The sequence below is a fragment of the Colletotrichum graminicola genome (genome assembly GCF_000149035.1).
Source record: "Colletotrichum graminicola M1.001 genomic scaffold supercont1.10, whole genome shotgun sequence".
Classification (NCBI taxonomy): Eukaryota; Fungi; Ascomycota; class Sordariomycetes; order Glomerellales; family Glomerellaceae; genus Colletotrichum; species Colletotrichum graminicola.
The window spans coordinates 241,103-265,831 of NW_007361014.1; the positions used below are offsets into that span (position 1 = coordinate 241,103).

Sequence of the window (24,729 nt, forward strand, 5' to 3'; positions counted from 1 at the left end):
TGAGCAATCATTATTTCCGAATCTAGCCAAAGTTCCGATCAGTTGCACTCCCCTCGACAGCCTTTTGCCTCGGTGATACGAGTCGAGATAGCAACAATTATGTGTACAAAGCAATACATCAACAGTCAGAGAGAGCATGTATGAGACCGTCACGGGACCCGAACTCGGATGCCAAGTCGCCAAGAATCCTCACGCAGCCGGACACACTATTCGTCCCATCCTCGGTCGCCGACGAGATGGGATCGCGCCCGTCTTCTCACGACGCTGACAAAACCCCAAACATCCCCGTCAAAACGTGGGCGCGACCTTCTCTTCGCCCCTCTCCATCACGCTCATCAGCTTCGGAGCACGCAGCGAAGCCGCAGACGCCCGCGGCATGTGCCCTGGCCTGCAATCCCTTCCCCTCGGGGCTCCGGCGCTGCCCATGCTCATGGAGGTGCTTGTACGCACCAGCTCGCCCGCGGTCATGGGCGAGGAGCGCTCGTGGCTGGCGTACACTGCCGTGGAGATTCTGCGCGGTCTTGTGTTCAGACGGCTCATCATTGAGTTCAGGGCCGTTTGCCCATCAGCAGGGGCGTGGTTGAGCGGCGGAGGCTGAGAGCTGAAGACGGGGTCCGAATCGGGAGAGTTGCGACCCGACTGCGGCGCTGGGGAGAGCGATGAACCGCGGGGCCTGTTGAGTTTGGATAGTAACATCTCTGCAGTTGGTCTGCTGCGTTGCTGGGGTGTGTGGAATGAGTGGCCCAATCTGGTCGGCGAACGGCTTGAGCCGCGGCTCGACGGCGGCGTTGGAAGGACTCTATCGCCGTTGTAGGAGCTATGCTTGCCGGACCTCATAGAATACTCCAGGTTCAGGCCCATCATATTGCCCGCCATCTCTGGCGGCGACAGCGGGTCACTATGTTGTGACATCTTCATGGTGACGGCTTTTTGGATGTCCTCGAAGCTCATTGCCGGAGGCGGAATCTTGCTGAGCCTGCGGATCGCACGGTTGTTCCTCTCGACAAAATTGTTCATGGCCCTCAACGCCCCTGCGTTCTCGCGACTCGCGACCACGCTGACGTCGCCCGTGCTGCGGCCCCGGGCCTGGTGCACGGCGTTGAGGGTCAGCGGCTGCCGCGGATGCGCGAGATGGCTCGAGGGTGCGACGTCCTGGGTGCCGGCCCTCAGGCTCGCCTGCACCTGCGCCATCACGCGGTCAAAGTCAATGTTCTGGCTCGGGTTCGCGCGGGACATGTAATACGGCACCGGAGCCTGCTGCTCCGGCACACTCGGGTTGAGCTCCGCCTTGGCGGCCAGGACAAAGAGGCTTCCGTCCCTGATGCGGCGGCGCACGAATGCCCAGCGGCTCCGGGCCGGGTTCTTTTCCAGTTTGGGCTGGTGGACAGAGCAACGGGCCAGCTGGGTGTAGAAGACCTCCAGGTGCCGTGCCATACGTTCGAGGGCCTGGAGAAGGAAGGCGGATAGGGCAGTGAGCCGGGCGTTCTCAAAGTCAGGGTCGGAGGACTCTTGGATGGAGCGTGCGATGTCGTCGAAGGCGTCCATCCCGGTACAGGATTCTTGACGGAGATCCTCCAGAAGGGCAATGTCGAGCTCCACGCTGCGGGCGGCGTAGGCGAACACCCCACGCTCTTGGAATCGTAGCGACGCGTCGGCGTCGCACACGAGCTGTCCTATGAGGGCGATTTCTTTCGTACAAGCCACTGCATCTCCGCTCGTCTTCGCCCGGGCCACCGTTCCTAGCACGTCCGGCAGCTTGGTGTCCGCGGCCGGACCGTTGGCGCTGGCGAGGCCGAAGGACAACTTGAGAACTAGCTCCTGCAGCTTTGGACCGAACAGCGCGGCAAAGCCGCTCTGCAGAAGTCGGCTTTGGTATCCGTAGAAGGTGCGGACGGCGATGATGTTCGGCAGGCTTTCGCGTACCCAGATGTTGTTGCTGCCAGAGGGATCATGTGACGAAGGCGTCTCGAGGGATGCACCCATGATTTCGTACATCTCGAACTGATGTGCAACCAGCGTCTCGACCGTAGATCGGAGGTATGCTGACCAGAGGTCGTGCAGCGCTGAGATTTCAGCGTCGCCATAATCAGGCTTGGGAGTCAAGTGCCCGACAAAGTATTTCGTCAAGAGACTAGAAACCTCGGGGTTGTTCGTATGTGCGAGATTGTCGAAAGATTTGGAGCAGTCAACACCGGCATTGGACTTAATGATGAGCGTACCTCCGGGATGCATAGAACAGAAGTCGGTGACATCGTAGGCGCTGCCGTGAACCCCGATCCACATGCGGGAGCCTGGGCGGTGTCCGGTATGCAGCGCCAGCTCAGACATGGGTATCGTCGGCAAGTTGCATGGCAGTGGCTTTGGCGTCATGAAAACATCGAGCATGAATCGTCTTTCCGCAAAAGCCTTGTTGATGATGACATCAACGCCCGCCTCTGTGGCTGCTCTGTAGGTGTAGACTGCCTTCCGGATTCCATTCATGACGGAATCAAAGACCGAGACGGAACCGCAGACATACAGGTAGCCACCTAGCCCGCCCTGTTTCTTAGACATGACGAGATCGCAAATCGCCACACCCTGCTCAACTATCAAGGCGTCAATGTAGCGGGGTGGGATGTGCTTTTCGACGAGGTGACGACCAGCGTACGCGAGCCCGCGGGAGTCTCTGGAGAAAGCGACATGCACCTCCATGAAGTTGGCGTTGACGTACTGCCGCAGCTCTTCTTCGAAGCAGAACTTTTCGCGCGACTGGACGCCGAGATACAGCAAGTTTTTACCCCCAGACAGGCCGCTTTGCGCGAGGCGTGCTTGCCAGAAACTTCGAAACGGCGCGATGCCACTCCCACCGGCGAAGAATGCGCAGGGCGCCATCGGGTCGAGGGGGAGTTGAAAAGCCGCCGGCCTCGAAACACCGATGAGGAACTCGTCATCTGACCCGATCTCCTCCATCTCCACTGGCGGGTTAAGGAAGCCGCTAGAGACACCTGCGCGCGAGATGTCCTCTTCCCCGGAAAAGGTCAAGCACAGCTTGTACTCTGATCGTGACACGGCAAGGTCGACGGTCTCTGGCAGAAGCTCTTGGGTGTAGCTGGCGATGGAGTATGTGCGCGGTACTTCAAGAGAAACCAGCCCGGTCAGCCACGACAGGTTGTCGAGGTTGAAGGCTCTGTCCCAGATCTGAGGCGGCGTATCGGTGACAGCACCTTGCAGCAGGTCGCCCAACGAGCCCCTGACAGGCCACTCATCCGTACCGAGGACTTGCAAAACGGTGTTGGAGGAAGCAAGCAGCATGCCGTGGACCTTGATTGCCATGCCCTTGGTGATGGGAGCTAGGTGACCCCGTCGCAAAATGTCACCGACAGTCAACTTGACGGCCGCCGTTCGTCTGACGGATCCCAGGTGCATCGCGAAACGAGCCCAAGTGCCGCCGGCTTCCACCGGGGTATCCATATGTTGCTCCAAGCCGAGGGCAGCAATGACTTTGGCGCACTCGCCCCAGCTGTTGAGGGGCATGACTGCCAACCGGTCACCAGGCGCGAAAGTTATTCCTGTCTCGCTGATGTCGAGAGTCACCATCGCAATCGACCTTGTCGGGTCGGAATCCACATGGGACCTGCTGAGGACCCGGGTGACATAACGGCATTCCTCGAACGTGCCTCTCATCTGATGGGGTTCCATGGCCAAGGCGCCTCGGTAGGGCTCCAAACGCTCCTTCATGGCCTCGGAGAACTGGCGATGGGTCTCCTCCCAAGGTCTTTCGCCGTCTGCCGCACCGGAAGCGCCGTTGGTCTCGGTCCGGCCGGTCTTCGCGGCCACCTCCAAGATTCCAAACACCTTGTACCTGTGAACTCCCATAAAGCCGCGCTCTCCGGTGTAAGCCTCGACGATGCCGTCGAGAACACCCATAAGGCGCGGGTCGCCGGACTGCTGAACGAATTCGGGGATGCGGTAATGATACTCAACAGCCGCGATAAAGGCCCGCAAGTTAGATGGGAGCCACGCCCGGAGGTGGACGCCCTCAGCACCGAGGAACGATGTGTACCTGAGCAGAGGTTAGAAGCAGATCATCATGAGTGTCTGGCACAAGGAGGCGCGTCACAAGAGGGTTCCATGGGCGTCAACGACTTACTTCTTTCTGCCCAGGAACGCATCCATCACCAGGTAAGGTGGGAACTGCAAGCCCGAAGAGGCAGGGCATCGTTTCGAAAGAGGGGCAGAGAACTTGGCCCAGCGAACCCATTGTTGAACAGGCACGTAATTCTCGCCCGCGTTGGGGTTTGTCGAAATTGAGTGGAAGGCGTTGGGCATCCGTTCGAGGATTTCCTTCAACCGAATCATCTCATAGAGGAGGCCTTCGACATTGCGGTTCATGACGTGCTCTTGGCAGGCGGCGATGGCGTCAGGTCCATGCTGGAACGAGGCTGTCGGGAAAGGTTAGCAATATCTCTCGGGTATGGTTTTCCCAAACGAAGTCGAGGGTCAGCGGACAACACTAACCAGACGTTTCCGCAACTCCCTTTAGAAAGGCTACTTCGGCACGTTCGCCAAACATTGGCCACCTAAGTTCTATGTTGTCGAAGCGAGCCACGTAAGGGTAGCCCGATGTTGCGTCCTTTATCTTCAGATTGTACGAAGACTGGTCGACAAAGGTGAGGTGTGGGAGAGTTCTGCCCATGCGGCGGGAAACTTGGAAGTAAGGAAGGGCAATGCTGAGAGGGATACCGACAAGTTCCTCTCCCAAGGGGTCACCCATTTTGCAGTTCAGCTTCAACTTTGTCGGGTTTGCCGTGGCGTTTACCCCGTCGTGCCCGTCATACTTTTGCTCGAAGCGATATATGGAGCACAGCATGCCTAGGGCGACGATGGCCGCCCAGAGTGCCTGATCAGGGATAACGTCTTCGGTGCCCTCAATGACGGGCGCAGCTGCGATCGACTCTCTTACTCTACCTCGAGAGACGCAACCGGGCATCCTCTCACAAAGATCAGACCAAACGCGGCCTGGGGATCTGGCCAAGGCACCGGCGGCCACGTCGTAGTCGGGTGGGCAGAAACCATGCTCTGTGCTGAGGTACCCGTCTCTCCAGCCGCTTTGTGGCCCGATCTCCTCGGCTCGGAGCATGACTTGTCTGGCTGGCGCCCCGAGGGCGACAGAAAGTAGGTCTTGCTCATTGGCATTGAAAGCATCCATCTCGGCCTGGCTCGTGGCCATGTCGATCTCTTGGGTTGATGGGTATTGAGAGTAGAGGACATGGTTGATCGACTTCCTTTCTCTGCAGAAACTCGTTCAATATGCAGTGTGAACACTGACATCGGTTGACTTACCTCATCCGCAGCCACTCCTCTGCGTTGATGCCTCGAGGTATCTAAGTGATTGTCAGTGCATCCATAGAAGAGATCCTTAGATGTCATAAAACTCACATCGAATGCTGTGTGAATATCACCGGGCTGGGAGAACCCAGAGAAAGAACATCCTCGAGGACCCATTCGCTTACTTGGTCGGCTTGGTCTCCCCGACTTGTCTGTGCCGATAGGACACATCCCTCCCGTGGTGCCCGAAACTGGGCATGATCTCTCCGAGTACGACATTGTGAATGTGACTTGCGTCTGCACTGTTTAGAGAACCATCAAAGACAGATGAGGGAAGGAAATAAAAATCAGAGACGAGGATAGATAGATATGGCCGCCAGGGCCAAGGAGAATAACGGCCTCAAGCCGGCGAAATCAAGATCTGGGAAACCGGCAAATTGTGCAATTCAGAAAGAAGAAAAAAAGACGAAATAGAAGGCGCCTTTCCCCATGGATTGATATTATTTCAAAAGAAACTCCTCGAGATGTCGTTGTGGCGCCATGCAGAAAAAGAAAGACGGGGTTTTGCCCCTGCGTACGCACTGTCCCATGGAAAAAACAAAACAACCGCAGACTGGGGCCGTTAGGAGTCTCCGCGGTCGTTTGAATTCTGAATCACAGCCGCAGGAACTCATGGGTCAAACGGCCCCCAAAAGACCAAAGGGGATGCGTTCCGGGGATGCGTTCCGGGGATGCGTTCCGGGGATGCGTTCCGGGGATGCGTTCCGGGGATGCGTTCCGGGGATCGGGGAGGCAGCCGTGGGATGGGCGGCGGCTCAGCTCCACGAGACCCGAACATGCTAACATGGTAGCCAGCCTTTGGATGGCCGGATGCCATCCCATAAGGAGACTTGGCTAGTTCCAAAATCTGGAAGGTCTAGTCTCATGAATGCCAAGATGATTGGCATGCAGCAAAGGCGTGAATCTTCTGGGATTATCATGCATCTATGGGATACTCGCTGATCTTATCAGGCAGTTGAGCAGAGTAAGAAGAGACCCGTTTTTGTGGCCACAAGACCAATGTGTTCGATGGCGTACACCATGAGCCCACGGACTTATCCGCCGGAGTCAGATATATAGATAGCCCTTGTAGTGCGAGATGGCCTAATCGCACTTGTGTGGCCGATTATAGCATTAGAGAGAGCGTCGATTAATAGATGGACACAAGTTATAGGAATAAGAAGGTTGAGGGGGATCGTGTCTACCGGAAGAGTCGGTAGTGTCATGCGGATGCAGTGTAACGAAAAGATTATTCACCCAATCAAGATGCGTTAACGCATCACGTACTGATCTGTACTCGAGAACTTTGTGCATACAGCTCTCCCGATCCGATTCACTGCTACCACGTTCATTTTTTATTCTTTTCTTGGACCCGCGGAAGGTGGAAGGTGGGGTTGTTTGAGAGCTTGGCAACTCAACTCATAAGATGCATCATGTTACAGTCCTCGAGACGCGGTTACGCACCAAGACTCCGCGAAGAGACAAGGGGTAGAGACATGGTCAAGGCGCCCGATTCTAGAGAAGAAACTTGGGTGGTAGAGCTGTATTTTACTATACGCCCTTCTCGAACCTTGATCAAGGATGAAGGTACACTTCTCCTTGGATAATGTAAACCGAGGGGCAAGGGACTCCTGCAGCCCCAAACGGCTTCTATTCCCGTGAATCCCCAATCTTCAGTTCGGTTCCACATGAGTGACAACAAGGAGTGGTCTGGCGCATCTCACTCGGCGTACTTGAGGCCGCCGCTACCCTGTCCTCGGTAAATTGCTAAGGAGGCACTTGTTGTTTCTTTTCTTTGATATTTTCCATTGCTGGTGAAGGCTGCAAACCAATCGATGAACTGTCCGGGGGCCGAAATGTCGTCGACGCTTCTTGGCAGTCAGAGCATAAGATGGCATGACATGGCTCGCTCGCTGCCAGAAAATCCAGAACGTCAGACAACAGAGAGTGATTTCTTACAACGAAATCTCCCACGTGAATTATCTCGCGTCACACAAGCTCGTCATAGGCCTGTTGGTGTTATGTTTGTGACTTGCCTAAATGCCCACCGGCTCCATTCAAGAGGGTGAACAATTGCCAGGAATCGACCCACCCCCACATTGACAATAGTTGCCCCTTTCTCACAACCATGTATCGCACCCTATTGGGTCAGATGTTGCGAATGAAGATGCGATGTCAAGAGTCTGGTAAGTAGGCGTCACCATAATGCCATCTACTTTACATTACACATCTTCCCAAACCTGTCCTACGTCTGGCAATGCCACTTTTTAATATACACTGCCCTAATTACATGGCAGGCTGCATTAATACATACCATGTCTTGAATCCTGGGCACAGTCTGGCTCGAATATGCTACCACATCTTACCCTTTACAAATATTTGATATGGACCAATGTCACAATGCCTCGCGTTGTCCGCGTCAACATGCGTCGATTAAGCAATCAGCCCAGACGACATTCGCATACAAGCTTATCTAACGCCTAATATCACGCGGATTCATTCTCTTTACTTTTTGGTCACAGTAATGCTAAGTTTGCAGACAAATGGGCTATGAATATGATGTTTTCTATAAATTCTTGTTTCTTTTCTCTTGGTGCGAAGGAATGGGGTGGGTTCCGTCACTTCTCAAGAACTATATTCCTTTTCTCGTCATGTGCTCCACCGCCTACCCTTGTCCGCTGTTTCACCACTTCATTCGAAAGTGTGTCCGCTTCTTTCTTAACCGACGGGGCGCCCGCATCGTCCCGGTGGGCGTCTAGTAAGTCTTTGCGTGACTTTCCACTTTGACGGGTACACATGGGAGCATACCCAGCAAGTGATGTGGGAGTCATTTTTAACCGTGTCACTGTCGTTGTGTACCTGTGCGACCTCAAGAGGGACCGCCTTGCAGATGTACCTAAGTGATGCGGGGGTCATTAGATCATTTCTTTAGTTGTCTCATGCTACCAAGCGGCTCTTCATTCCACCCATCTTCCGCTTCGGCTCTTGTTACGATCCCGATGCTACAGGCGTGTTTCGCATCAAAATCGATCGGATAAGAAAAAGAACCTATGGTTAATTAAGCCACCTGAGTATGTATTGTTTCCCTGCTTCGTCGAGATCAATCGGGGATCACCGGCAGTACCGCAGCTAGGTAAGATTGCCATTGTCCAGGGATAATGCACATGAGCCAACAGACGATACCTGCCAGATATTATGCATGACGGAGGGGACTTATCGAAAGTCAGAAAACGCGCCACTCCCGTTGAGATGTCTTTCTTGGGCTGTAGCGCGCGAACTCACCGTGGCTTTTGCTTTGACTGCGCCTTTGCCGTCTAAGCGAAGCCATGTCTTGGGTTTTAATTCAACCTCCTGCCACTTCGCGAACTCTACCGTGGGAGCTTCCTCGGTGCGCCACCATCAAGTCATTGAGGTGGGCTGTGTGCGCCAAATTCGGTCACCTTGGAAAGTGACCTCGGGGAGGCCAGGACAAGGGCCAGGATGAGAGCAAGGTGATCTATGTGAGTTGGGATCGCCAAAGAGACTTTAAAAAGACCCAGGATAAGCGTCATTGAGGCGATAGATGTCAAAGTAGCCACGGTATATAGCAGTCGCCAAAGTCATAAGCAAATGGGGGTGCCTCCACTTTTGTATGCACTTTGTCAATAGAATCCTGACGAAGTGATGGCCAATTATACTCCCAGGGTTACATCAACTAGTAGCGTTACAAAACGGATGTCGCAACCGCAACTGTCGCTAAGGATCTCTTTACTTAGCTGTCTGTTAATGCTTGTAGTTATTATAACTAGTATATGACTATGGTTTAATCTTTATCTTAACTACTCTTGCCGCAAAGAACAGTTACATGGCTCCTCAGCATACTGCTGTTACCTGTGTGGTCGAACATATTGACATACGTCGCTCCATTGTTCGATGAGATGTTCCCTCCCAAACAAACAATGATCCTAAATTAGCGCTTAATTGCAGTATAAATCAGGAGAACTAGACGCACCCGGACCAGACACGTGTATCCTGGCTAGAGAAGCAATTTTGACAGCAGCTCACGCAGGCTTGCAAGTACTGGCGAGCCTTTGGTGACAATTCTCCGGTTCTTTGAGGCATTCTTGTTAGAGCTCTGTTGTAGCTCCAATCACGTCCCCATTAGCCGTTGAAAGACCCAATACTATGCAGTGAGCTCATGTTTTTGACCTGAACCGATAGCTGTATTTATGCCAGTTTTCAGCAGTCTCCGCTACCAAGCAACACTCTATAAGAGCCTGAGTAGCCTTGAGCTCACGTGACATCGTCTGCATGTGAAAAGTCGCGTCATCTTCCGTACTTAACTCAAGTATCCGTATAGGGCCGTCGCTAAGGTTTATACGCATGAGTGGGACCACATAGTTGATTATGGCTTGCGGGACCTAAGTGAGAGGTTCAGGGTCGCGTTTGATAGTGGCGTCGTGCGAGAGGGCGGTTACAACGGCAAAAACTAAACCCTACTCCTCATGTGGCGCACGTCGCTCTTGAGGCTATCGTGACGCGGATACAAAGCCGAATCGCTATGGCCTTCTCTGCTTCGGGTCCTGTCAAAAGTTTCTCAGCCAGACACACCTGATTTTTGGGTCGGTGATCCGCAAGAATCCCGCAATATTGATTTGAAAAGTGAGTTGATTGGGTACCTGCTCATGAATGCTCTCGGAGTACGGGGACACGAATTAGGCTGCCACTTTCGCTTCTGGACCCTGTCAGTCCGAATTCCGACAAGCTGAGCTTGGCGCGCTTGGGCTCCGCTTCCAGAACGAGCCTATCGCTGTCCTTTGTCTTGTCTCCCGCCTCCAGTCTTGCGATAAGCGAGCTCCTCTAACTCCTCCTCAGCATGAGAGGCACAGCAGTATACGAAGTTTGCCGCCAATGGTGTGGCCTCAACTAAGCTGTCGGGCGTAATTTAGGCTTGGCTCATCCTTATGTATTACTTTGGCCATCCAGCCCTTCCGCGGTCTTTCCCCCATATCTTGATTCTTGACCCTTTCTTCTTCCAGTCATGAACACAGCCTAGGATATACGGTCTTACGCTTCCAGACCTTACACGAAGAGAACACGGATACCCCGTCGGCAAAGCTCATTGCTCTGACTATCATCGGCATTGCCCCTAACTGTAACGCATAACCAAGGCGTTTGGTTAGTCACTTGAACAGGCGCCCAGCGCCTTGGCAATCGCCATCATGCAGTCAGGCAGTTCCTTTTCCGCTTCGAGAGAATCGAGAGATTTGCCGCGATCTTCTTCAGCGTCGCAGTCTTCTATCGAAGCTGGGTACGATACGCAAAGCCGATCCTTCCTAAACCAAAATGTTTTCAAGAACGCAAGACACTATGTTCCGACCCGCCTCCTGAGCAATCGCCGCCTCGCCATCGCCTTCGGATGTGCTATATTTCTTGTTATTCTGATAGTGGCCACAACCACGGGTCAACAAAAACGGGCCATTGTTTTCGAACTCAATGCTGCCACCAACCGCACATTGGGCTTTGGTTCAATAGAGATGATCAACTTGCCCATCCGGCAGGATAAGGCGGACGCTGCTACTGTTCAAGCATTTCTATCCGGCATTGATATTAACATCATGGAAGGTGTTAATGGCAGCCGCCTTGGCGAGGTGGGCATGCCACCAAGCAGCATTCCTGATACTGAGCCTGGCTTATCTGGCGGCGAGAAAGGTTGCTGGAGGTCACATGCTAACGTGAGTTGGCGTCTTATCGAATCCGACTTCCTCGCCATACGCTAATGTCCCACTAGGCTTGGAGATCTATGCTTCGTGCGAACAGGGGAACGGTCCTCATCATGGAAGACGATGTGACGTGGGACATCAACATCAAGGAGGTCATGCGCCTCGCTTCCTCTAACCTAGCCGTTCTTCTTAACGGCACTCGCATGTTCGATATCGGCCAATCGCAATCCAAAGTACGCAATGCTCTATTTGACCCTTGGTACAGCGATCGATGGGACTTGATCACTTTCGGACAATGCGGTGACGGAGACGGCTGGAAGTCCGAACGGATCAAGTACGACGATCCTTATACGAACGGGAAGCAAAGCGAGTACTTTGGCGTCGGTCTCAAGGGTGGCCGTCGGATGGTCCGTCGAGCCGGCGGTATGACGTGTACTGGAGCTTACGCCGTCAGTGCCCGAGGCGCTGCAAAACTTCTGCTCCGAAGCAACTTTGACTTGAACCTACCGGTAGATGTCATCATGAATGACATGATCGGGAACGGTCAACTGCACGCGTACAGCATATGGCCCCCACCAGTCGTACAATGGCGGTACCGCGACAAGCTGGGTATGTGGGGATCCATGGGAAGCGATATTAGGGTCGAGCACAAGGACCAGGATCGGAGCGGGTGGCAAGAGGCACACAAAAAGCACGATGTATGGCAGCTGAAGGGTGACACGACGGGCTTGAAAAGTCCCGCAATCAAGAGTGCCTGGGGTACATTGATCGGCCTTGACGAAGAATGACAAAAACGTTCACAAGCAGCCTTACTCGATAACGTTGGACATATGAACATAAGATGTTATAGGTACATAAAATAAAAGCAAAATCGTCTTCCAATATGATTTCTCGATCCATTCTGGTGCGTATGTCAGCGAACAATCAAAGATGGAGGAAATGCCACTTCATGTGGCCTCCAAGAGGTGACCCGGCATATCATCAGTGGCTTTTATTCAACGTAATGTTGATGAAGCTGAAATTATTCAGATTATCACTGTAGAGGCGTACAAGCAAGTCTAGACTAGACGTCGTTTTTCGAGACGCTCTTCCAATTCTCGGTCTTACCTCAGACATGGCACAACCTTCAACTCATTTTGCTTGCTTTAAGATTCTAAGAAATCACGTCCCAATACCCTAAGGCTATCAACACTAGCTTTATAGCCTAGAACAAGCCAGCTATTCTTGCGCGTATTTCTTAATATCCGGTTCGCCCCATACCTTTTTGGGATACAACAGGCAATCCATCGCAGTGTCATCCAAGATGGCTTCCGTTGCATTGATCTCAACAGCGTTCAATTGACCCGCGGAATGATCCCCGCAGACCTTCTTGTCAATCCTTTCCAGCTTTCCCGGTCCTTCGTTCTCGAGAGCATCTTTTAACAGGGCGAATGCCAACGAGTTGTACAGAATGCCCTTATGCGGTATAGTGCGACCAGATGGTGTGTTGGGACAAGCGTTTTGTACCTCAATGTTTGACACATCCACTCCTTGCGCATCATTGAGAACGGCCGAAGCATTCGGGCCAGATTGGGGCTGAATGATTTCGTCCGTTGCACTGAATATTGACGTAGTCGGGACTATGCCTACCGGATCAGCCCCAAGCTCTCGCTCAAGTAAGCTTCTGAGGACATCAATTTACCGTATGCACTGTCGCCTCCATCCGCGCGAAGAGTGCGCACGAATGCAGAGTCGTACGTCTGTTGATAAACACTCGGTGCGGCGCCGATGATGGGCAAGATTATGTTACAGCCGTAGAATGCCTCCGTGGTCCCGCGGAAATTGGGGCTCAGTGCCACCAGGTCCGTAACCGCATCCCGGGTGCTCGGCCAGTACTTGAGTGCCCACTGCACGTTGAGGTTTCCCTGTCCCCAAGCGACTACGGCTGGTTTTCTTCCCGTCCAGGTTTGGATGTAGTTCATGGAGTATGCGACGTATTCCGAGTTTTCTTGGGCGTCGTTGAGTGACGCGTCTGGGATGTTCACCCAGAGAGGGTCGGCAAAGTCGGACTGGGCGAGTAGAATGCCAAGATTCGCGCGGTATGTTGATCCGGCCATCGCACCCATTCCTGGTATCAGAATCACCGGCTGTTTATTCGAAGATTCATTGAACGTCTCTGGGAAATAAATCTTGCTTCTCAGCTCTTGCTCCGACTTCGAATATGGCGCGTCACCGTCCGACCGCTTGGGGTAGATCTGGGTTTTTGGGTCGGGGTTGACGTTCTCAGTGGAGTCCACATCGCCACCGTGAGGACTATCCAGAGCCTGGATATCGGACGCTATGGTGTTAGACTCTACTGTTACTGTTTGATTGCTATCAGCGATGCCGGGAGTTGTGAAACCTGGCTGGTCAGAGACGGGTCGGGTGACGACCTTCGTCAACCACCAGGCAAGGGAGATTGGGACAACATGCGTAGTCTTCATTTTCTACCCTGAAATTGCGGTTGAATGTAAGCAGTCCCGTCTTTCTTAAAATCAAAGCAAGCAACGGGCGACGAGAGGGTCTAAATAACCTTTCGTGTTGCCATTATGTCCTTCCAAAGCCAACGGTAAAAGATGTATTGATCAGGGGATCCCGGCTGTCTGGCAAGCTACAATCCTGGTTTACTTCTGCTTAAGTTTCTGGTATCGTCCGGCCTTGATCCGAATTTCATCCAACCCAACGTTCTGTGCAAAAGGACGAAGATTAGCATCTATACTCGTCACAGGGGGGGGGGGGGGGGGGCTCACAAAATCCATCGCATGGTTTCACGAGAAATTGTCGGCCATGAGTAATCCGGCCCCCAAGAAGGATGAGAAGCATGTCACTGTAAGAGCCTTTTCGTTATCAGTTGGGTGACGAAGTATCGTGGTTCAGATGATGTTTGTTTGGCTAGAACATCTCGCTGTACGCACAGTGTTCCCAAGCATTCACATGATTCCACATGATTTCATAAGTAATTCGTCAGGTTCTCGGATAGTATATTATGGAGCATGGAGATAGCTAACCTGACACTGTTATAGGCATATCGATTGTATCCGTACTGGGGACCGGATCTCGATAAGGAATCACGCAGCTAGATAGCAAAAAGGGCAAAAACATACAACACCAGGTATTCGCTGGTCGTCACCGACCCAACTACTAATCCGGCCCTCACTGGCTTATCTATGGGAGAGCGGACGGGATCCCGAGTTTTCCAGTAGATATGGTCGTATGTAGCATACCGGAGCGGAAGGAATGTTTATAAGCTCTACCGGGTGTTTCATGCCACGAGAAACTGCCCCTTGCCCTACAGTATTAAGCTTGTACAAAATGAAAAGAAGCAACGGCATTTTTGCATATGCTCTATATATAAATTTACTTTAAATATAGGGGTAAATCAAAATAATATCACTATAATTATTCTTTCTATCTGCAAAGTATTAACTGTTGTATAAGCCTTATGTACTAGGCTTATACGCCGTGAGTTAATTTGGACCAAGTGTGCAATGATTCGTACCTGAGGCCCAAGTATTCAATCTGGTTAACCTTTGTTTTAATCTCTGTATATGATATTGATGTTCCAACAAGCAAAGATAAGAGCCGCTTGTTCTAACGTTAGCTTCTCGATGCTTAGTATGTATGAAAGGCGGGAGCTGCAAGTCTGAGCCTACTTCATCGGGAAACAGTTCTCTGCGGCAATAGAAACTCAACGTGGTCGCAACATACTCAGTACGTAACCAGACCAGGATCTAACTGTGACTGTTTCCCATCTTGCAATAGGTCTATAGAATAATTCCATTTCCTGTTGACTCACTCAGCTGCCTCGCACCGCCAGGTGCCAAGGTCTCAGTGGATTCTGAACCATCACTCTGTGAGCCCATATTCAGCTACAAGATAAGAAAGTAATTAACATCATAAGTTGAAACGATCCCGAGCGACCCGCCCCGCCCCCCCTCATTGCCTCAGAGCGTTCATCCGTGTCAAATGGTGTCGTCCCAAGCTCAAGCCCCTCGAAGATTCGGTTCCGTATTGTGTGAGCGAATCAGCGCCATCAGCCGGATGTCCGAAACTTTAATCTTTAGCTATTACGTGTTTGCATGTGGAAACCGCTTCACTACTAAGTCAATAGGGGATTGGTTTATTTTCATCCTTGCTTGGCTGCAAAAGAAGGCGAAAGGAGGCTGCTAGACTAAAATCTACTTCGTAACAGTTGATGAAATTTCTATGCTTGCAATCCTTATAAGAAATAAATGAATTTATGAGTGATCTGCGTCATTTGCATGGCTGGTAGCCTCGCTCCCTCTGCTAGCTAATGGGAGACAACCATTGACACAGCCCTCCTAGTAGACGTCCTGTAATTAATGGGGCAAATGGGCTGAGCAGTTGCACGACATCGACGTGAAGAGACACAATAAAGGCAGTTAAGGCATTAAAGTAAGGAAGCAACGCGCGCACAACAAAGCAACAGCACAGACAATGAACTAATAGCATGTTGTGGAACTGGAATAGCTTTGTGTAGTACCAGTGGCAGCCGCCACAGATGGCGTACCACCCGCACGGACTGCTTGGGATAGGTACAGTGGGGTGCCACAAGTCTCCTGACATATACACAGTATACACCTAAAGCACAACTTTATAGTAAGTAATATCAAGCTAACTATATATCTTAAAATTAAGGATAAAATACTTCCTAGATAGCCTTACTAAATCCCTATATATTTTATATTTAAGTACTTATTCTACTTACTTATTAAGATAAAAAAAGAGAAAAAAAAGTATAGTGTTCTTTACTTTCTAGAGATAGTAAGCTTATAAGGGATATATACGTAGTATAAATACTATATTTTCTTAAGGTAAAAGTAAAAAACCTAAACCTATTTATTTCTAGATTTAATATATTTATTATTATATAAGTAGTATACTTATAAAAATAGTATAATATAATTTACTTTTATACCTAATATATTAAGATAAAGTGTATTCTTTATAGTATAGTTAAGGTGGCGCACTATGAGGTGTCAGGAGACTTGTGGCACCCTACTGTATTTCTACCACTTCTCCAGTCCATACATAGTCTTAATAGGACAACTACTTTACTCTCAAATGACCAGACGCTGCGGTTTGTCACATAGCACAAACAGTAACAGGCAAAAGATAGGCGGAGGCAACATATCCCAGTCAACCTCTTGACTGTTTAATCCAGTTACTACCAAGACTCAAGGGGCTGGCCTGTGCGCCCTGAAACAGCATGGTCTTGCCTGAAGGGGTTTGCCTCTTTTTTGTTTACCTTTCTTCTTCTTGTTGTTCTTTCCTCCCTGGTGTCTTGAGATTTAGAACTAGAATAAATGTCTTTGAGTATGCTACGACGCTTGCCAGCTTTACTTTGTGTCCTAATTCCTATATGAGTGGTTGCACATGATGCTTGCTTCATGTCACTGAAGTGCCCCTATTGGTAGTCTTTCGAAACGTGTCTGGTGTGCGTCAACTTCAGATCGTGGAAGAGAACGCACCCGCCTAATCAGGTCACAGAAATTCGCAAGACAGCAAACGAGGGGTGCTAAGCTTGTTGGACGCAGTTCCGTCACTCAAAGGGCTGTCTTCAGCAGTTAACAGCTTTCCGCTGTTACCCAGAGACAATAAGGTGTGTGATGATAAACAACGGCCCCTGCCTTGTTGCAGGGGTCAAGGGATAATGGACAGCCACCCCTGACTCCCTCTCAGCGCCAGGATGCATGCATCGACCGATACGGAGACGTTGGCTAGAACACTACATGTACGGATCTCACTCTGCCTGTTGGTTGTTCACAGATACGGTTGTAGATGCGTGCTGCGTACTCAAGTGGTTAGTTGGAACCTATGTGGACCAAATGTCATTTCAGGGCATATTCGTACGCATGAGTCAGTTGCCAGAAGGTCTATATAACTAGCCACTTTCCAACCAGCTAAACCGCTAGACTTATAGAATTCATGCCTTTTACAATCACGTCTTGTTGATGCATCAACCCATCTATAGCCTTTCCAACATCAATAGAATTAATACCAGGAGGTGTGCTGTTCCCACTACTCGCAGGGGGGTTTGCCACGTACTGGAGGCCTTGCTCCATTTCAGGCCGTGGACTGATTACCACAAGTTCAGCCCTGCCGAGACCAGACACAGGGCTAGGGGGCTAGGGGGCTGGCCGGTTGTGATAGGCAGGGGAGAAGCGAAATAGCAGGCCTTAAGACCATATTCGCTCCGTTGATCCAGAGTCCCGGCAACTATCCTGACACAGCACAAGAAAGACCACTTCGCAAGAGACTAGCGTATCGATCGTTAGCTGTTCGACATCACCCACCGCATCATCTTCGCACAGCTACGTTGCCTCTGTGCCTCCCGCCCAAGTACCTCCAAAAATGGAATCCGCTTTAGCTCCAGCACCGTCCTCAACACCGAAACCGCTTCCCATCATTCATCTGAACGGCTTCCCAGGCACCGGCAAGCTTACCATCGCGCGCGCCTTGCAGCAGCAAATCGGGGCATGTTGCCGGCTGGTACACAACCACCTGCTCATTAACCCCGCCGATGCGGTGCTACATCGCTCCGAGGCCGGCTACCAAGACCTCCGGCGCGCCATCCGCGGGGCGATATTCGCGTCGCTAGCCCATAGCCCGGCAAGCCACCGCTTCGCGTACGTCTTTACCGACTTCCAGTCCACCGACTCAATCGGTAGCGCCGTGTGCGCTGAGTACCTGGCGGCGGCGCGTGCCCGTGGCGCAGCGCTAGTGTCTGTCGTCGTGCACTGCGACGAGGCGACCAACCTGGCGAGGTTACAGGCCGGAGACCGCGAGGCACATCATAAGATCATTGATCCAGATCTATTGCTCATGTTTCGCAGGGGCACTCAGATTCACCGATTCGACGAGCCGGGAGTGATGAGCTTAGACATAGATGTGGCCAATTTGAGCGCGGTCGAGGCGGCGAAGGGTATTCTAGAACATTTACTAAGAGTCTGCCCTGAGTTGGAGGATGAAATTACAGTAGCCAAAGATTGCTAAAGTAAAGTCAAGAGACGCGTATGCTTCCAATAACCCGTCTGAAGCGGTCCATAGTGATCCACTTGTGATTATCTGGCTCTACCCATACCACAGAGCCGTTGCTGGATGATCCTGACACGCTGGGGTCGCAGACTGGCCTTATCTTGACGACGCATCGCCGGCACTGGGCACACTGTTTGTACATGTGGAAGACACCGCGATCGATGCGGTTTAAGTCAGTCGGGGCATCAAATGAGCAGCTAGGTAGCTTCATAAAGACCGGCTGTGTCCAGTATCACACCATTGAAGCCTTGATTGTTTCATATAGTATGGAAAAGTACATCTACTACCCTCCTACATTTGAAAATAGAAACACAGTTCATCCATAAAACATATACTTGTAAGGTATATGAATCTCGAAACAGTGCATTCAAAGCAGTATTTTAGATGGCTAGACTGGGGCTTATTGCTTGGGAAAACGCCTACTTATGCAGCTCCGTCACGCGAGACCGAGCTCCAATTGGAAGGCGTCCGTGTTGGGCTGTCGGCCTAGGAATTCTGTAAGGGTCTTCATCTCATCCTGTTCCCCCCCCTTTTCTAGGACAGTATATTAGTATCTCTGACCCTCCTCTGCATTTATTGAATCCGCCTTGAAGATAGTGCGGAAGATATTGGCGGAGTACACCTTGGAACTAAGCGACAACTGTATTAGCAAATAACCTGAAAGATATGTTTTAGCGAGGCTATTCTAGTCTTATAATAAATAGCTGTAATATCCTGCGTTGTATTTATTAACTAAGTGTCTAAAGCGGATATAACTATAGCCCTATTTGTTACTGTAGCCTACAGCCTCTAGGCTATCTGGCGGGTATATCTCGCTTTGTATCTTGTTGTAGGTTGCAGATATGTTCATGTTCTCTATCGAGCTGTGGCTCTTGGGGTGGTGAACTGCTATGTCGAAAATGCAGATGTAGAGCTGGTTCAGATGGAATAATGCGCTATTTACGTACCTTGACTTGACTAGGCTCTTGATCATGTCGTCCGGCATCTTTTCAGGCGGCGGTCTCTGGCTTGCGTCTGACTTTGATTGCTAGGATTGTAAATACTCTGGTGAAAGGGACGAGTAGTGTTTGCTAAGGGCCTTTAGCTGAGATAGCACCTAGCACAAATTCTTGAGCATCTAACTAGGAGCTTCACCAAAGTCTAAGGCAGTCTCTGTGGCATGGAAACAGGCGTATGCGGTCTTTAATACAAGGTTATAGATACCGTAGCCTAGCTTATAGAAAAGAGTAACCACTTTATTATGCTTTAATAGACTAGGACTCTAGGACGTAGGTTTAGTAAAGCTGCATACTATTGCTGTTATAAGGTACTAGTAAATACCGTCCTCTCGACTAAAACCCTAAAGGGAATATTAGCACCTCTAGTTAGCAAACAGGAATTATATGTCATAGACATACTAGTATCACATTAAAGTTTGCCGCACCCCTATTTTTCCCTTTACAAGGGAAAAGGTCTAAGTATAGATAGCCAACAAATCCACCACCTTGCTTCACATAATCCTAAACGCTAAAAAGTTAAACATCCTGTTGGTATCACAGGGATCGCGATCGTAAAGCAGTAATAGTTCGATTGACTACTAGTTGCTTGTTGAGATGGATGATAGGAAAAAAGAAGAAGAAGTTGTTGCCGCGGATATTCGTGGTGGTGTAAGTGAGCCGCCAGGGTGAGTCACGTGATAGTAAATCACGTGACCATGGATCGGCTCCACCATTGAACAGTTGAATATCCCGACACTGGCAACTTTCTAAAGTGAAGGAAAATCGCCACAAATAGCCCAGATTTTCTAAAGTGAAGGAAAATCGCCACAAATAGCCTAGATACTGCCCAGCAGCCAAAAAGCTCAAAAACGCAATAAAAATCAAAAGCCTAAAAGTATTTAATACTTTTTGTCTATGTAATCTGTTATATAGCTTAAGAAACCTATCCCTTTATACTAATCTAAACTATCCTATTTCTAACTAGTTATTCTAGTGCCTTATTAGGTAATAATTTAGTAAATCTATTAGTAGGATTATTATTACCTTATATCTATTATACCTTATAGACCTTATATTACTTATATAACTACTAGAGGGCTATAATATTAATTATAAGCCTTTTCTTTTTTATAGTCTTAAGCTTAATAAGGCACTTATAGAGTAAGTATAAGTTAGTATAAAGGATTATTAGTATATATAGTAGCTTAAGGTAGTTAGTAATTATTATAATAGTTATACTAAGTATATAGGTAATATTAGCGCTAGTAACTATACTATAAATCTTAAAGGCTAGTATACTTTAAGTAACTTACTTATACTTTATTAAGCTAAAGTAAATAATATTACTAGTTATAGTAAATTTATTACTTATAGTAGTACTTATAGGTGCCTTATTAGTAAGAATAATAATAAATCCTAGCTATAAAGTAAAGTCTTTATTATTTATAAATAATCTATTTATAAAGATAAAAAGCTTTATAAATTTAAGGTTAAGTAGGTAAAATAATAAACTATAGTTAAGGTTATTTATTTACTATATAGTATAATAGTTAAGTGCCTTAATTTTATTTATATTAGGTAATTAGTATTATACTATAATAAAGTAGTTAAAGTACGCTTTAGGCTAGTAGACTAATATAATATATATACTATAGGCCTATTACTTAACGTACTACTTAAGTGCTTATAGAGATTTTTTATTAATAGGTTAAAGTCTTTTACTTTAGCCTTTTTATTAGAGAAAAAGCTTCCTTTTAGTAGTTAAAGATACTATACTGCTATTAAAGGTAAGTAGGTTATTAATAGTAAGGATTTACTTCTCCTTAGTAGTAAATATAGCCTTAGTAAGCTTATTAGCCTTATAGGTAGAAAAGGATTTATTTAAAAAGGTAATAGTATTATTAGTCTATATACTAATAATCCTAAAGTCTAGGCTCTTTATATTAGTAATTAGTAGGTATAAATTAAAGGTTAAAGTCTTTATTTAGAGCTTTTTTTTATAGTAGTAACTATATATTACCTACTAGTAAGTGTTTACCTTTATAATACTATATAATAGCTTTACTACTTATATAATAGTGCTTTTTAGATAAAGTTCTTATATTTATAATAAAAGGTATATAAAAATTATATAATTTAATAAGGTAGTTAACTATATATATACCTAAGTAATATTATATAACTAAAGTAAAAAATTATTATTATTATAGATAAAAAATAAGGTAAAGGTAAAAATAAGGTGCTAGCTAGCTTACTAAATTATAAGTAACTAGGTAAGAATTACTTTTTTACTATTATTAGTATATCTTTAGATAATAAGGTAGGATTTCTTATATAGTTTTTTATTTTAGCCTTTTACTTTATTAATAATCTATAATTTAAATATTTATACTTTAGTATACTTATTCTTATTATATTAAATAAAGTAAAATACCTTATAGGTAATAAGCCTTTTAATTTTAGTAGTAGTTACTTACTTAAAGGGCTTCTCTAGGGTAGTAATAATACCCTTTTTTTATAGCTTAATTAATAATAGTTAGTTAGCTTTTTCTTTTATTAAGACGTACGCTATACTTATAGTAATAAAAAAAGCAGTAAGCCTAATAGTAAAGTTAGTTTTATTAAAGAAATTAATATACCTCTATAAGTAGCTAGCTTTTTACTTTAGCTATAGGTATATAGTAATAGTAATACTATTATATATTTCTTTAGTAGGCATAAGGTTATTAGTAAGTAATAAGGCTACTATACTATTATTATTATTCTTTTTATTACTTTACCTACCTACCTTAAAGAGTAGCTATTATTACTTATTATAAGTATCTTTAAGGTATAGTTTAATAATAGTTAAATAAAAAGTTTATAGGCCTTAAGGGAGGTTAATAATATAAGTAGTCTTTTACTAGTAATAAGGTAAAAGAGGCCTTACTAGCCCTTTTTCTTACGCTAGATATAGACTATAAATTAAAGTAAAAAGGCTACTATTATAGTAGTATTTAGGCTATTATATATAGTTACTACCTTATTAACTTACCTTTTTATATAGATTTAATAAATAGCCTTTATTACTTTTCTTACTACTTTAGCCTTTTTAAGTAGGGTTAGTAAAGGTAGTAATAAGTTAGAGATTTATAAGTAGGCGCTAAAGACTAGTAGTATAGGTACTAGGCTATTTAGGCTAGCTATATTATTAATTACTTTAATAGCTAGCTAAAAAGTAACCTTAGGTGTATAGCCTTTACTATAAAGGATGTTATATATACGTTAGAGAGGTATATAGTATCTTTTAACCTTACTAATACTATTATAGGCTTTAATTAGTATTTCTTTAATATTAATATAAAGTAACCTTACTAACTACTTAAATTTACTAGTATAAAAGTTTAGGCTAGTATTAGTAATAATCTAGTTAGGTAGGCTAAAGTAGACGTTAATTTAGTATATCTAAAGTGCCTCTTATATATACTTTATAGTAATATTTTTAAGTAAATAGGCTACTTAAAAGGATATTATAGTATTAACTATATATAAGGCTAGGTAGTTACTATTAAGATAAATAATATTAATAATAATCTTATAATTAAAGTTATATTTATTATTATATAAAGTAAATTTAAAGTAACTAAGCGCCTTTATATTTATTTAGTAGTAGTAGTAGACCTTAGTTAATTTCTTTAAGGCTATAATCTTAACTTTATTACTAGATTATTAGAGGACGTAATAAAGCCTTTAGACTAATAGGTAGCTAAAGTAATAATAAATTTACTATAACTTTATATCTATAAGATAGTAGTAAGTAATACTTTACTTATATTAATTAAGTAGTATCTATATATAGCCTTATTTATAAATAGTAAGCATAATAGTATTACCTTAGATTAGCTTATTAGTAAGGTTATTAAATTTAATACTATACTAATTTATATCTATAAGGTAAAGTAAAAATAAGGTATTTAATAGTATTATATAAAAGGTTAGTATACTAAAAGGGGTTAGTATATTAATTACCCCTTATAATTTAAAGTAGTTACTACTACTAAAGTAGATTTTTATTTTACCTACCTATAACTTATTTATAGCTAGATTTCTTTTTATTTAGTAGTAAAAAGTAAGATACTACTTATATCTAGCTATTAAATATTTAGCTATACTAAAGTTAGGTATAATACTATAAAATAAGATAAATAAATATTACTTATTAAGGGTAAAGACGTCTACGTTAGGTAGCTTATTATTATATAGATTCTTATATAAGGAGTTATCTTTTATAAGAAAATAGGTTATAGATTAGTTACGTAGTAATAAAAAAAGAGTAAGCCTATTAATAGTAAATAAGTTAAAAAATATTATTAATATATAAAACGTAGTGCCTAATTCTTTATCTTTATTACTTTTTATATAGTTACCTTCTTTATCTAAAGTAAATAGCTTATATCCCTTAAAGTTAGTTATAAAGTAGTTAAAGGCTTTAGGTAAAAAGTCTATTAGATACTACTTTTTATACTTATAGTAAGCTTATTACCTTTTGTCTTTTAAGTGCCTTATTAACTAATAGTTAGGCTTACTATATATATAGTACTTCTTTATAAATAGTAATAAGGGTAAAAGAGGTGCTTATTACTATAAATTACTATTAAAAAGGCGCTATAGCATAAAGTTACTATAGCTATAGTTATGTTAGCTAAATTACTAGTAACTTTACTAGCTGTTATAAGTATAGTTAGTTTAGTATTAATTATCTACTTCTTTAGTTAGGTATTAATATATAGGTTATTTAAATTATATTATGTTACTAATTACTAATTAAAGCTAGCTATATATACTAGTAAATATTAAAGATAAATTAAAAAGGGTAAAAGAGCACTTTTCTATCTTATAGTAAGAGTTAAGTAATTAGTTATAAAGGGCTATATTAAATAAAGTACTAATCCTTATAACTATTCTTATAAGGGTAGTTACTTTCTTAATAAGTAACTCTAGGTATTTAGCCTTACTTTTGTCTAGATTATTTAAGATAGTCCTTATTAAATTAGTCTTTTATAGCTTAATAAGGTAGGCTTAAAAAGTCTCTTTATTCTTAAAATTACTTTTTATTTATATAACTATAGTAATAAAGTTAGTCTAGTTATAAAGATAGTTAGTATAGTACTTTATAGCCTTACCTTTAAGTATAATAAAGAAGGCGTTTATAAAGTGTTTTTACTAAATTCTAGCCTTTATATAGTAGTTATAAAAGATTATAAGCTTTAATTTAAGTAACTTATATACCCCTTTACTATACTTTATCTTATTAAGGTATAATTTAATAAGGTTAGTAAGCTAGTAAGTTATAAGTAAGGTAGTAGTAACTAGTATAACTAATAGGTAAGGGTAAGTATTACTTACCTACTTAAATAGTAAAGGAATAAAATTTAAGTTATTATATAATAAGGCTAAATTAATAAGCCTCTATTAACTTTTCTAGACTTAAGTAACTTATACTAAGGGGGTAATAATATAAGAGGGGCCTAGTTAATCTTATATTAATATTATTTCTAGTAGTAGGTTTATAATATCTTATATAAAGTTAGGTTTATTAATCTTTAAGTAAAAATCCTTACTTTTTTTTTCTTTTCTTTAATATCCTT

General features: G+C 45.4%; 4 protein-coding genes and 1 non-coding gene across 5 annotated transcripts; 2 read left to right on the forward strand and 3 right to left on the reverse strand.

Annotated features, from left to right (window-relative positions):
- Positions 1-288: 288 nt before the first annotated feature.
- On the reverse strand, positions 289-5,586 carry GLRG_03363 (cytochrome b5-like Heme/Steroid binding domain-containing protein; the record flags this gene model as incomplete). The annotated part of the gene is made up of 5 exons (XM_008094048.1): positions 289-4,042; positions 4,130-4,421; positions 4,498-5,270; positions 5,323-5,363; positions 5,419-5,586. 5 exons carry the CDS (start codon positions 5,584-5,586, stop codon positions 289-291), a joined length of 5,028 nt encoding a protein of 1,675 aa, XP_008092239.1.
- Positions 5,587-10,547: 4,961 nt separating this feature from the next.
- GLRG_03364 (glycosyltransferase family 25) lies at positions 10,548-11,836 on the forward strand (the record flags this gene model as incomplete). Its single annotated transcript, XM_008094049.1, has 2 exons — positions 10,548-11,060; positions 11,117-11,836. 2 exons carry the CDS (start codon positions 10,548-10,550, stop codon positions 11,834-11,836), a joined length of 1,233 nt encoding a protein of 410 aa, XP_008092240.1.
- Positions 11,837-12,266: 430 nt separating this feature from the next.
- GLRG_03365 (uncharacterized protein) lies at positions 12,267-13,510 on the reverse strand (the record flags this gene model as incomplete). Its single annotated transcript, XM_008094050.1, has 2 exons — positions 12,267-12,667; positions 12,730-13,510. 2 exons carry the CDS (start codon positions 13,508-13,510, stop codon positions 12,267-12,269), a joined length of 1,182 nt encoding a protein of 393 aa, XP_008092241.1.
- A 653-nt stretch (positions 13,511-14,163) lies between these two features.
- On the reverse strand, positions 14,164-14,279 carry GLRG_12509. The gene has a single exon (XR_001139443.1). It is a non-coding gene; the product is annotated as a 5S ribosomal RNA (ribosomal RNA).
- A 3,162-nt stretch (positions 14,280-17,441) lies between these two features.
- Positions 17,442-18,083, forward strand: GLRG_03366 (uncharacterized protein; the record flags this gene model as incomplete). The annotated part of the gene is made up of 1 exon (XM_008094051.1): positions 17,442-18,083. The coding sequence occupies one exon, from the start codon at positions 17,442-17,444 to the stop codon at positions 18,081-18,083; it is 642 nt and encodes a 213-aa protein (XP_008092242.1).
- Positions 18,084-24,729: the final 6,646 nt, after the last annotated feature.